This window comes from Leucoraja erinacea, chromosome 35, assembly GCF_028641065.1.
Source record: "Leucoraja erinacea ecotype New England chromosome 35, Leri_hhj_1, whole genome shotgun sequence".
NCBI classification, from domain to species: Eukaryota; Metazoa; Chordata; class Chondrichthyes; order Rajiformes; family Rajidae; genus Leucoraja; species Leucoraja erinaceus.
In genome coordinates this window covers 14,082,875-14,096,590 of record NC_073411.1, presented here as the reverse complement: position 1 = coordinate 14,096,590, position 13,716 = coordinate 14,082,875, and the positions used below count along the sequence as shown (strand labels likewise).

The 13,716-nt window shown below is 42.5% G+C and overlaps 1 protein-coding gene across 1 annotated transcript; it reads left to right on the top strand.

Moving 5' to 3' along the window:
- The first annotated feature begins 3,282 nt into the window (after window positions 1-3,282).
- On the top strand, window positions 3,283-13,488 carry c35h2orf42 (chromosome 35 C2orf42 homolog). The gene is made up of 8 exons (XM_055662379.1): window positions 3,283-3,440; window positions 5,023-5,863; window positions 7,607-7,723; window positions 8,852-8,956; window positions 10,319-10,426; window positions 10,750-10,850; window positions 12,093-12,255; window positions 12,596-13,488. Exons 1-8 carry the CDS (start codon window positions 3,396-3,398, stop codon window positions 12,802-12,804), a joined length of 1,689 nt encoding a protein of 562 aa, XP_055518354.1. The 5' UTR covers window positions 3,283-3,395; the 3' UTR covers window positions 12,805-13,488.
- Window positions 13,489-13,716: the final 228 nt, after the last annotated feature.

Below are 13,716 nucleotides of genomic sequence, written 5' to 3'. Positions count from 1 at the left end.
TGATCGTGTCTATCTTTAATAATCCAAACGTACCTGATTGTAGCTAAAATGGTCATGGGTTAGATATAAGAAGTGAATGCAAATTAACACTGTCTTGACAACAGCAAAGTGCATTACACACTAGTCAACAGCAACAGTTGTTGTAATTATTACTCAGATGAGAATGCTTTCAGCCTGCATTAATGTAGTACCTTTCACAGAGACAGTTCCTTCAATCCAGGGATATTCCAGTTACCTTTGCTCTCAATCCACAGTATTATGCCAAACAATATTGAATCAGATTCAATATAGCAAGGATTGATAAATATATGGATGAGTACAATTGATAACAATATATTTTAATACAAATGCATTCTCAAATGCACCACCTTTTGCCTTTGTGGACATGTTGATGTGGATCAGTTTTGACTATATGATGTCAACAAAGAATTCTAATGGTAGAGTTATGGTATGAATTACATAGCATAAATTGGAATGAATTATAGCAATGTTTCTCGAAGCTCTGAAACAATGTTATTTTCATGTCACAGAGTTTTACTGGGTAATTGGAAAAATTATCTTGAGCCTTACAAATGTTAAAATCTTTGAAGTGGAAGGACATACATAGCTAGAGTCACAGCCTTTAAATAGGGCTGGAGTGCTAGAAATATATTTTTAAACTAAGTGCAGCAAAACTTAAGTTATGCTCACTGAGGCAGCTGTCCTTTCCAACCCATTTTTCCAGCTAAAAAGCACACAAAAACTCCTTTGTGGGATGCACAGCTGTGTTGAATGGTTGCAAGCTCTATTCCTCAGCCACCTTAACTTTGGAAGCAGTCATATTGCCCCCAGTCACCGCTGGCTTTGGACTTGAGTGTAAAATAAAATGTTTCAGTGGCTGCACTGCAGAAGGTGCCTATATCTGCTACCTCTTATTACTCTGAAATTTTATTCAAAAGATAAAAGCTGAAAGAAATCAGCAAGTCAGGCAATATCTGTGGAGGAAAACAAAACAAGCCCTGCTTTGGGTTGGGGCCCTTCATCATACTGTCCATCTTCCTCCACGGATGCTGCCTCACTTGAAAGCATCCAGAGAACCACCCTCTGAGGCAAAGAATTCCAGACTCACAACTCTGAAAAGGTGTTTCCTCATCTCCATTCTAAATGGCTTACCCCTTATTCTTAAACGGTGGCCCCTGGTTCTGGGCTCCCTCAACATTGGGAATATGTTTCCTGCCACTAGCGTGTCCAAACCCTTAATGTTTCAATAAGAAACCCTTTCATCCTAATTTCCAGAGTATACAAGCCCAGCCGCTCCATTCTATCAACATATGACAGTCCCGCCATCCCGGGAATTTACCTTGTGAACCTACGCTGCACTCCCTCAATAGCAAGAATGTCCTTCAAATTTGAAGACCAAAACTGCACACAATACTCCAGGTGTGGTCTCACAAGGGCCCTGTACATCTGAGAAGGACCTCTACACCAAAGATAGACACTGTCCATAAGATAGTCTATCTTATGGATAGTAAAACTAGTGGTGTGTAGGGAGGACTGCAGATTCTGGTTTACACCGAAGATAAACAATCTTATGGACTGTGTCTTTTCACGGACAGTGAAACGAGTAGTGTGGCGGGAGGAACTGCAGATGCTGGTTTTCACCGAAGATAGACCTACTATTACGGACAATGTTTATCTTATGAACAGTGAAACTAGTTGGAGAACCAGGGTGTGGGATCTTCACTGGATCCAACAGAGATGGGGACTACATGTCCCAGAAGCCACTGGGGGGGGGGGGGGGGGGACGGACTGAGGTCAACATCAGGGGTCAACATCTCCGATTACCTCTCTTGGACCCACAATACATCAACTCTGATCAAGAAGGCTCATCAGCGTCTCTTCTTCCTGAGGAGACTGAAAATGGTCCATCTGTCTCCTCAGATTCTGGTGAACTTCTACTGCTGCACCATCGAGAGCATCCTTACCAACTGCATCACAGTATGGTATGGCAACTGCTCTGTCTCCGACCGGAAAGCACTGCAGAGAGTGGTGAAAATTGCCCAACGCATCACCGGTTCCTCGCTCCCCTCCATTGAGTCTGTCCAAAGCAAGCGTTGTCTGCCAAGGGCGCTCAGCATCGCCAAGGACTGCTCTCACCCCAACCATGGACTGTTTACCCTCCTACCATCCGGGAGGCGCTACAGGTCCCTCTGTTGCTGGACCAGGAGGTCCAGGAACAGCTTCTTCCCTGCGGATGTCACACTACTCAACAATGTACCGGGAGTTCAGGTAGGTTCTTGCGGACTGAGCGGAGGTGTTTGGCGAAACGATGCAACACCTGTCCCTTCACCTCCCCCCTCGACTCCATTCAAGGACCCAAGCAGTCGTTCCAGGTGCGACAAAGGTTCACCTGTATCTCCACTGCACTCAGACCAACAGAGATGAGGACTACATGTCCCAGAAGGCACTGGGGGGCAGGCTGAGACCAACTGAGATGAGGATCTATATCGGTGAGACCAAGCGGAGGTTGGGCGATCGTTTCGCCGAACACCTCCGCTCGGTCCGCAATAACCAAGCTGACCTCCCGGTGGCTCAGCACTTCAACTCCCCCTCCCACTCCGTCCCCGACCTCTCTGTCCTGGGTCTCCTCCATGGCCACAGCGAGCAGCACCGGAAATTGGAGGAACAGCACCTCATATTCCGTTTGGGGAGTCTGCACCCCGGGGGCATGAACATCGAATTCTCCCAATTCTGTTAGTCCTTGCTGTCTCCTCCCCTTCCTCAGCCCCCCTGCTGTCTCCTCCCATCCCCCAGCCTTCGGGCTACTCCTCCTTTTCCCTTTCTTGTCCCCACCTACCCCCGCCCCCGATCAGTCTGAAGAAGGGTTTCGGCCCGAAACGTTGCCTATTTCCTTCGCTCCATAGATGCTGCTGCACCCGCTGAGTTTCTCCAGCTTTTTTGTGTAACCTTCGATTCTCCAGCATCTGCAGTTCCCTCTTAAACAGGACTACATGTCCCAGAAGGCACTGGGGGCGGGCTGACACCAACTGAGTTGAGGACTACATATCCCAGAAGGCGTTGCGGGCCGGGCTGAGACCAACAGATGAGGACTACATGTCCCAGAAGGCACTGGGGGCCGGGCTGAGACCAACAGAGATGAGGACTACATGTCCCAGAAGGCACTGGGGGGCGGGCTGAGACCAAGAGTTGGGACTACATGTCCCAGAAGGCACTGGGGGCGGGCTGACACCAACTGAGTTGAGGACTACATATCCCAGAAGGCGCTGCGGGCCGGGCTGAGCCCATGTGACCACGGGCAGCCAATCGCCGCTGTCGTTACAGCGCAGCGCCGAGCGGGTTTGTAAGGCGAAATGGCGGCGCGTCTGAGGGGAGCCCGGCCCTGAGCGGGCGTTTACATGGAAGAGAAGGGGGAGGGAAGGCTAAAGCACCTCCACAGCAAGGTACGTGTACTTTATTCTACATGTCATTGTGTTGGCAGACCACGGCCCGAGTGACGCGGCGCCGCCATCACGGCTGCTGTCGCCGGCTCTGCTGGGGGTGCGCACCCACACCCCACCCCACCGGGGATGATTGACAACCGGGATCGCCAATCAGATCGCGGCCTTCCCGGTCCCGCCCGGGCTCCGGGCCAATCACAACCCGACGGAGGCGGGTCACTCACTCAACAGCAGCTCGACTCAAAAGTGCTGGAGTTACTCAGTGGGTCAGGCAGCATCTGTGGAGAGAAGGAATGTGTTGGTTTATCTCCAGACTCTTCTTCAGACTGTGAATCACAGGAGAAGGAGACTAGAGACACATATATGGTACAAAGAGCATGTAAGGTGTGAAAACGACAAATCGAAATAGACAGACACAAACTGCTGGAGTTACTCAGTGGGTCAGGCAGCATCTGTGAAAAGCTGATGGTTCGGCTCCAGACTCTTTTTCAGACTGTGAATCACAGGAGAGGGAGACTAGTGACACAGAAATGGTACTAAGAGCATGTTAGATGTGTAAACGACAAATCAAAGCAGCCATACACAAACTGCTGGAGTTACTCAGTGGGTCTGTGGAGAGAAGGAATGGGTGATGGTTCAGGTAGAGACCCTTCTTCAGACTGAAGCAGAAGAGAGGGAGACTAGAGAAATAAAAATATTACAGAGCATGTTAGGTGTTGCTCATCATTATTGAGTAAATGTTTTTTATGAAGTGCTGGAGTTGCTACACTGACCTTATAGGTTGTTTCAAGACCATGAAAGGTGATAGGTAAAGATCCTTTAGTTTTAAACACTATTTCAAGCATTTCTGTTGTGATTAATACAACTTACTGGTGAAGACCAGTATTTCACATTGCTAATGCAGTTTTATGGCAGGGCTTAGCAATATTAATTACAAATATTTACACAAGAAAATGTGATACATTAGCTGATTTTATTTTAATGCACATTTCATGGTGTTTAACTTTAAAAAGATTGGAAATGTGAAAGGCAATAAAATATTAGATTTTCGGTGATATTACAGGATGCAGTTTGTAGGTGAAGGATGAGAGGAGGTGAAAGAAAAAGGAACATATTTATATTGCACCCTTCAAGACCACCAGGATGTTTCATTCAATAATTCAGTCAGTAATCGGGAGAAAGTATGTTAAAAATTATACAGCACAAGGAGAAGAAATCAGGACAAGTGATCGAAAAGTCTTAAGCAACAATTTAAGAAATAAAACAAAAGGCAAGGTGGTTTAGGGAAGGAATTCTGGCGCTTAGCCCCTATGAAGCAATTCGTATCGTACATAGTAGCTATATGAAACTACACGAGCTGTAAAGTATTGTGTGAACTCTTGCATCACCATCCTCCTACTTAATAGCAACATGTACGTTTTTTAAACCATTATCAGCTTGTCCTGGTATCTGGTAGCTACCCCATCATTGTAGTTCTTATTGTTGATGGAGGCCAGTTTTTCCGATTTATATGTGTGCTTCAGTGTAATTATTTTAAGGCCTTACTTTGTTTTCTTTGCCAAGTTTAATCTCTGTTCTCTTGTAGGGTTTTAATCTGATAAGAAAAATGGAACAACATGCAGACAAGATGAAAACTCCGGCTTTTTTAGCTGATTTGGGCAAACCTACTTTACGGGGAATTAAGAAGTGCCCAAAGTGCGGCACATTCAATGGTACTCGTGGTTTGAGCTGCAAGAACAAAAGTTGTGGTGCTGTCTTCAGAGATGGAGCTCGAAAGCAACAACCCAGCGTCGATGCTGTCCGCATTGTCACCGGATCTTCTTCGCAGGTGTACTCAGTGAGACTTCGAGATCGAGGACCTGACTACAGAGGCTTTGTGGAACTGGGCACAACTGAGGCAATTCAGACAGTGGAGGGAACCATTATTACCCATATAACAGGCCGATGCTTGGTCCCCACGTGTTTCAAAGTATCTTCTCAAGGAGGTGCTGAGAACCAATGTCAGCATATTAAGCTTTCCGTCGAATGTCATATGGAAGCCACACCACATACGCTTAAGAGCTCTGTGTTGAACTCTCTTCAAGTGACCACTGAAATAAAGCAGGCTATCTGGAACTTGGCGACTGAATCGAGTGGGCCCCTGGTGCAGCGGATCACTAAAACTATCATGGTGGTGAAGTGCAAAGCTAGCCAGAAGCACAGTTTAGGATTTCTGCACGTTTCCTTCCATGAGAAAACTAGGACTAAAGGTGTTATGGAGCACAAGTTCTACTGTTCTTGCCAGGCCTTCAAAGCCAGCAAATCCAGCAGCAACAAAAAGGAGACATCAAAACATTGCATCCACTTCTATGCATGCATTTGTGCTTTTGCTAGCGATGAGAAGTTAGGGCAAGAGTTCTCATATTTCATCAATTTTGATTCTACTGGTAGGTGCAAAGATATGAATATAAATTAAACTGCATTAAATACTGAATTTCCAAATAATGTTGGAATGACTTGAAGTTCAACACAGACTTCCATCTTCTAACCTCATCAACTTTGGAAATACTAATGTGCAAATTGAGAATACTAATTTGAGATTAAGAAGGAGGTGTTGGGGCTCTTGGAGAGCATTAGGGTGGATAAATTCTCAGGACTTGATGGGATTTGAGAGGGCTATTGAGGGAGGCAAGTGAGAAGATTGGGTAAGCAATCTTGAAGAACATCTTTGCATCTTCTTTAACCACGGGCGAGGTCCTGGAGGACTGGAGAATAGCTAATGTTGTTCCTCTATTTAAGAAGTAGAATGAACCCAGGGATTTATAGGCCAGTGAGCCTCACGTTAGTGGTTGGGAAGCTATTGGAAAGGGTACTTTGGGATGGGATTCACTCCCAATTGGATGAGAATGTGTTAATTACGGACAGCCAGCACGGCTTTGCACATGGCAGGTCATGTTTTACCAATTTGATCGAGGATTTTGAAGAGGTGGTGAAGGTGATCGATGAGGGTAGGACGGTGGATGTTACCTACATGGATTTTAGTAAGGAATTTGATAAAATCCCCCATTGTTGGTTGATCCAGAAGATTAAGATGCATGGGATAAATAATGACTAGATCATATGGATTCAGAACCGGCTTAATGATAGAAGACTGAGGGTTTTGGTGGAGGGACAACATTCAGGCTGGATGTATGCGACCAGTGGTGTTCCGCAGAGATCTGTGCTAAATAATTTGGATGTAAATATAGACGGGTTGGTTAGTAAGTTTCTTATGATACCAAGATTGTGGCTTTGTGAGGAAGGCTGTCAAAGTATACAATGGGACATAGATTAGCTACAGAAATGGGTTCAGAAATGGCAGACAGTTTCTATCAAGCAAGTGTGAGGTGTTGCACTTTGGGAGGGCAAATGTAAGGGGGAAAATACACAATTAATGAATGGCATTACCCTTAACGGTATTGATGTGTAGATGGATCTTGGTATCCAAGTCTATAACTTCCTGAAAGTGGTAACAATGATAGGCAGAGTGGTAAAGAAAGCATGTGGTATTCGCTCAGCCCATGTGAACCAACCTGATCTCCCAGCTGCTGAACTCTTTAATTCTCCTTCCCATTCCTGTACAGACCTTTATGTGCTTGGTCTCCTCCATTGTCAGAGTGAGGCTAAACACAAATTGGAGGAGCAGCATCTCATATTTTGCTTGAGCAGTTTACAGAATCTTTTTTAGAGGATGGAAAATTCATATACTGAAGAGGATAGCTTTAACGTGAGAGGGGAAAAGTTTAAAGGAGATGTGCGGGGCAAGTTTACACAGAAGGTGGTGAGTGCCTGGAATGCTCTGCTGGAGGTGGTGGTTGAAGCAGGCATTTAAAAGACTTTTGGATCAGCAAATGCTAAATGCAGGGAATGGAGCGATATAGATTATGTGCAGGTAAATAAGTGATGGTTTTGGCATCACGTTCGGCACAGACATTGTGGGCCAAAGGGCCCGTTCTTGTGCTGTACTGTTCCAAGTTCCATGTTCATAAACATGCATTCCTTTCTGCACCTTGTACCTACATAGCTTTTTGAACTATCAATGTTATCTTTCGCCTTCTTTGTGGATTAATATTTTACTCCTTAATTCACTATTGAATTTATGAATATTACTTATGAGATGCTGACCTAATATTGATTACAACTTTAATTAGGGCTTCAGCCGAATTCTGAGAGGCGACTGCTGGCAATTTACCCCCAGGACTTCACAGCTCAGGCTGCAGCCAATGCCATTTCAAAAACAAAAAAGAGGAAAAAGGATGATTTAACAGGTAAGCACTTACACCACTACATTTCCCCCTGGGTAACATCACAATTAACAAGGTCAAATCACTAATGGGAGCACATAAACCATTTCAGACTTCACTGACGTCAGTAACGGTTTAGATTCCTCCTCCCGGCCATGGTTCTGTCCTGCTGTGGAATTGAAACCCTATATTGTTGCATAATGCATAAGTCTGCCATTTTATTCTATTTCAAAAAAACAACTGATTTCATCACTCCACCAGTAGTAGCTAGGTATTCAGCTGTCCTTATGTGACTTGGTATCAAGATTTATTACATTAATGCTCTTGCAAAGTGCATTAGCACATTTCATTATGTTAAGCCATCAGTTAAGTGCAGATTATTGCATCTTATTGCCCATCAGGAAATGAAACTCTGTTCAGACTTTGCTGTTCAGCCACTGGACTCAAATCTACGGAACAGCATAGTCCAGTAATAGACTGACATTGCACACCTACAAATTGTTCCTTTTAATCAACCAGTTTTCTCTATCATTGTCGTTTAGCTTCTGTCCCAAAATCAGAACACAGTTATAGATACAGCACTGAAACAGCCCTTCAGTCCACCAAATCCATGCAGGTCATCAGCAAACCATCTGTCTATCTATATGTATTACATAAATGGGTTTTTAAATGTATTACTTTATGTGATGCCACCTGGTCACGTGTGTGACAGTCTGGTTCACTTTCCCAAGAATGGCCCTACTACATATGTAGGTGTAAAGTTAATGATGTTCGATTGTGGGCAACAATGCATTTGTGGAATTCTAACATGAGAAGGCACCCTCTCAGTAGCAACCACTTGCTGTGGTTTTCCTGTTTGCATTGAAAATGGTTTAAAGAAAAAAAAATAGTCAGCAGTTTGGTGTGGTGGAACACTAAGATATTATGCTGTGGATTAGTTACTAAGCAAGTTCCTGTCCAAATTCCTTTGCCGGTTATTTCTCACTTTCCAACATTAGGGTAGAATATGGTTTGCTTTCCAACAGTGTGAAAGAGTTCCACAGTGATAATGGCTGATGCCTAAAGAAAAGGTACCAACCACCCAACATATAAATGTTCTTGTCTTTGGTGCAGCAGCTCATGTAGACTGTAGACCTTTCTTCCTTCTTTCAGCTGTGAGCCAACCCATAGATGAATCACAAGTGAACTTGTCATTTCAAGATTGGCTTGCTGGTGTCACTGAACGGATCAATCAAACTATGCATTACCAATTCGATGGTGAGCAATATGCTTTTATAAACTCTATAACTAAATCAAAGGTTCTTGCATTGTAGAATTGTCTTCTAATTGTTGCTGATAATACAGTACTACCAACAACTTTTTATTTTATCATAGTCGTACTTTGTAATAATAAAATTTAATGCTGCATTACTTGGTGGTGACGTTTATTAGGAGAAATTACCAATGCCATTTTCACGTCCATTTTATTTGAATGATGACCACATGGTGCATTAAGGCACCAGTTACTTTCATCACTATAATCTGTGGCTGAGGAAAAAAAACTTTGTGCTTGTTCCCATAATAAATATTGGAATCACATGAATGAATGAATGAATGAATGAATGAATCTCTTTATTGTCATTGCACATGGTACAACGAAATTTAAAAGTCAATCCCACGGTGCGATTCACAAGAGCAATTTTAAATATATAAGAAAAGGTAAAAATATATACATATTTAAAAAAAAATACAGATAAATAACAATAGCAGCTGAGGTAGAACCATTCAGTTGAATGTGAGTGTTATTTCTTATTTTGCATTGTTAAGTTCACGTATGGCTACGGGGTAGAAGCTATCTCTGAGTCTGTTTGTGCGAGTTTTGAAAGACCTGTACCTTCTGCCAGAGGGCAGCAGGTGGAACAGGTTGTGTCCAGGGTGGGAAGGGTCCTTTAGGATGTTGGCTGCCCTGCTGAAGTTAGAATCGCATTCAAATCCACTAAAATAGTGGACATAAAGTTCATTATATATCAGAACATTTGGGGAATATTGTCTTCAACAAGTATCCTCTCAAAATGCTCCTGCATTTTAGTAGTAACCTTGACAGTGTTAACCAGCACCCGATGTGATTCACCAATATTCTTTTTCATAACATGATCTTTCCAAGCTGCACAAAATTATGTGCATGTTGGTTTCATATATCATTCACTCAGAGATCATTCAGAGATTCTAAGGACAGGAGACAAAAGTGCTGGAGAAACTCAGCGGGTGAGGCAGCATCTATGGAGCGAAGGAAAGGGATGTGTTTTAAACGTTTTCTACATCAACACACAATTTAAAAAAAACTCTGACTCTTTTTCTCTTTTGTGTGTTTACAGCAATAATTTTCACTCACTTCGGGAGCTGTCTCTCAAGCCATTTGTTCATTGACCATACTGTCAGTCACTTACGCTAAGGTGCCTTCCTTTGGGTTGATGTCAAAAGATTTATTTGGATTGATTAAATTTCTGTTAAACCTTGCAAACACATTACGCCATTAAGGAGAACTATACATGCAAGTTGTTGTTTCAGGTGCTGCATGATTGAAAGCTGTAGTTCACGTTATCAAGGGTGTAATTTCAATGCAGGTTGTTGTTAATGCAGGCAAACCTGAGCCGTTGGTGTTCCACGTCCCTCAGGCTTTCTTCGATGCTCTGCAGCAGAGAATTTCCATGGGAAGTAAAAAGAAACGCCTTCCTAACTCCACCACAGGTAATGCAAAATGCTCTATCATGCATTAGAGACAATTGTGGAATACTAGCTTGAAAATAGACCAGACCCCAGGACTATATCTTGGTTATAGTATGCGGGGAAAACATAGAACTTGTAATAGAACAAAATAGATTTGAGAAGGGTAAAGGGAGAAATAGACCAACCACTGAGACCTTTACTTATTTGAAGTTACATATTGAACAGTTGGTTTTAAATCACTAACTTCTGCCATGGGGTGAGGTTGGTTTGGTGGGGGCTCAGGAAATAGCAGGAGAAATTAACTATCTTTCCTTTCCCTTTGTCTGTTTGTAACCTGAATTCAGGTTTTGTTCGTAAGGATGCATTACCTCTGGGAACGTTCTCCAAGTACACCTGGCAGATCACAAATGTTCTTCATATCAAACAGATATTTGATATCCCCGAGGTAGGTATTACATCTCTCAGAAGTGGTTCTAAAAATGGGATCGTGGGGGAGGGGGGAATTGAAAAAGAGAGATGGTTGAAATCTGCATTGTGCTAACAATATGTGCGGCAAAGAACTGCAGATGCTGGTTCAAAGTCTGAAGGACTCGACCCGAAACGCACCCATTCCTTGTCTCCAGAGATGCTGCCTGTCCCGCTGAGTTACTCCAGCATTTTGGTGTCTTCTTGTGCTAACAATAACCGCCCTGAACAAAAACAAACCTTGATCTCAGGAGTGAATGCCGTTCCTTGAATTTTCACTTTCTGAGGAGATAAGAATGTATATCTTACATAGCTTAATTATTTACTGATTGAGCTGTCATGGTCTATGTACTGGTCATGGAATCATACTGCATAGAAGAGGCCATTCGGCCCATTTTGGTCTGTGCGGATTCTGTGAAAGCAAAGATCTTTCCCTCTTTGCAGGTTTTGCAGGTTTTCTGTTCAAGTATCTATCCAACTCACTGTTGAAAGTAACTACTGAATCTGTTTCTATTACGTGTGGGGAAAAAATTGGAAGTACATTCCATATGATGACAAATTTTGGAAAAAAAGACGTATTTATATAATGCAATGCAGCCAACAAAGTATTTTTGAAGTGTGGGCGTTGTTGTAATGTAGAAAATGTTTTGGCCAATATGTACACAGCAAGATCCATGAAACACAATGTGGCAACAATCAAAGAGTCATTTGTGATTTTGGAAGGGTAAATATTGCCACGACACAGAGATATAACTCTCTCGTGATTTTGTATCCAATCTTTATTTCTGGCAGCCCTCGGTATTGGTTTGGTGTGTCAGAATAGGTTTTTGTACTCGAGTCACTCAAATAAAAGTTGAATCATAAACTTCTAACTGACCAGTCCCAAGTGCCATTTTCTGCACTGCACAGTAGTAATGAGATTAAAGGTAGACAAAAAGGCGAGAAACTCAGTGGGTGAGGCAGCATCTATGGAGCGAAGGAATAGGCGACATTTCGGGTCGAGACCCTTCTTCAGAATATCTGAAACAGGTGATCATGCAAATGAAATGCAAAACAAAAACACTGCCTTAGGTAAATTACATTTTTTTTAAATCACCCACTCGAAAGTTTGGGAGACAAACATTTTAGTTTGCTAACATTGTATTAATCTAATTAAAGTTGTGCACAGCAGAAAATGGCTCTCGAGACTGCTAACAATTCTTCCAATCTTTCTGTCTTACAGATGCCATTGGAGATAACCCGCAGTTTTGTTGAAAACCGTGATGGCACTTATGAGTTGTTCAAGTGCCCAAAGGTTCAGGTTGAAAGTATTGCTGAGGCTTACAGTCGGATGGAAAAGCAGCCAACTATTCGACCACTGGAACTTAAGACCTTCCTGAGAGTAGGTGAGTATATCTGCTGGTGACTGATGTTCGGGTGCTTCTACATTTAATATCTGAAGGTGAATATTAATGCTGCCGTTGTTCCTTAATTCATGACTGCTGTTAATTTTTTTTTTTTGTGAATTAGTTCTATTCGGAGAGTCTATTGGCATATCTGGACTACTCTTTCTTGTCATTCCTCCAGGAGAAATCAAATAAATAGAACTTAATAAAAGCTTGTTAAAAACCTTTTTGGCCAGTGTATGCCTGAGGATAAAATAAGATGTGGAACAGATTTTTGATTAAAGCTATGTTAATTTGTCCTTTTTGTGAATTTCACTGTGAAACTTTTATTCTCATCCAGGGAATATGTCTCCCGACCAGAAAGCACCTACTCCTTTTATAATTGAATGGATCCCAGATATTTTGCCTAAATCAAAGATTGGAGAAATGAGGATTAAGTTTGAGTATGGTCACCACCGGAATGGACACATTGAATATAGAGAACAGCAATCCTCTCTGGAACAGACTATGGAACTCAGTCCCTCCCTAGCCACCATCAATGTACATTGATATCCCGACTTCATGCAGTCTCCACCTCTACCTCCTGTGCAGGTAGAGAGCAAAACGAAGGTTCGGTGGCAGCGTTCAAAGGGAACGCAAAGGAGACCCTGGAAGGTCTGTTTTAAAGGTGAATGAGAGTGGCTGAAACGCCACAGATTTGGAACCCTTGGACAGAAGACTTGTGGACCTAAGTTTCAAACTTCTTGACGTGTTAAACCCTGTGCAATTTCAGCTCAACGCAGTGTTCAATTTTGACTATGAAAACGCATCACAGTATTTAAAAGATTAATCATATAAACATTTGAATTAGCATTTTCCCAATTGCCTGGGAGGCTGTCAACAACTTGCACAGATTGAGGAGAACTTCCAAGGATCATTGTAAACTGGAAACATGCCTTATTTATTTGGCTTCCATTTTCTCAGCTCAAGATTGACTGGTGGTGGCTTACATGCTTGTGATAAAGATCCAAAGAAAAATATACCTCGCATCACATTTGCTGCATAGTTTGCAAGGACACAGATCGAATTGCAGGAGCCCTTATCTGAGCAGAGACCATCATTCTGGACACACTGGCAGCCATTTGGCACTCTCAAGTTGGAGTTTGCCATGAATCATTGTTGGCAGGGAAGGACAGATTCTGAAATGTAAAATAAAAGCTGAAAATACTAATAAAATCTCAGTAGGTTAGGCAGCATCGGTGGGAAGAGAAACTTTTTTTTTTTAACTCCATTGATGCTACCTGTTCAGTGAGAATCTGACTTGCTGCGTATTTTCAGAATTGTTCACATTTTAATTTTCCAACATTTGCAGCTTTTTATTTTGCTTCGTTTTCTAAAATGTTACTGTCCGAACAGTAAAATTAGGAAATTTAAATTTTACAGTAAAATTATAAAAGTTAAATCCTTTGTATTATTTCTTGT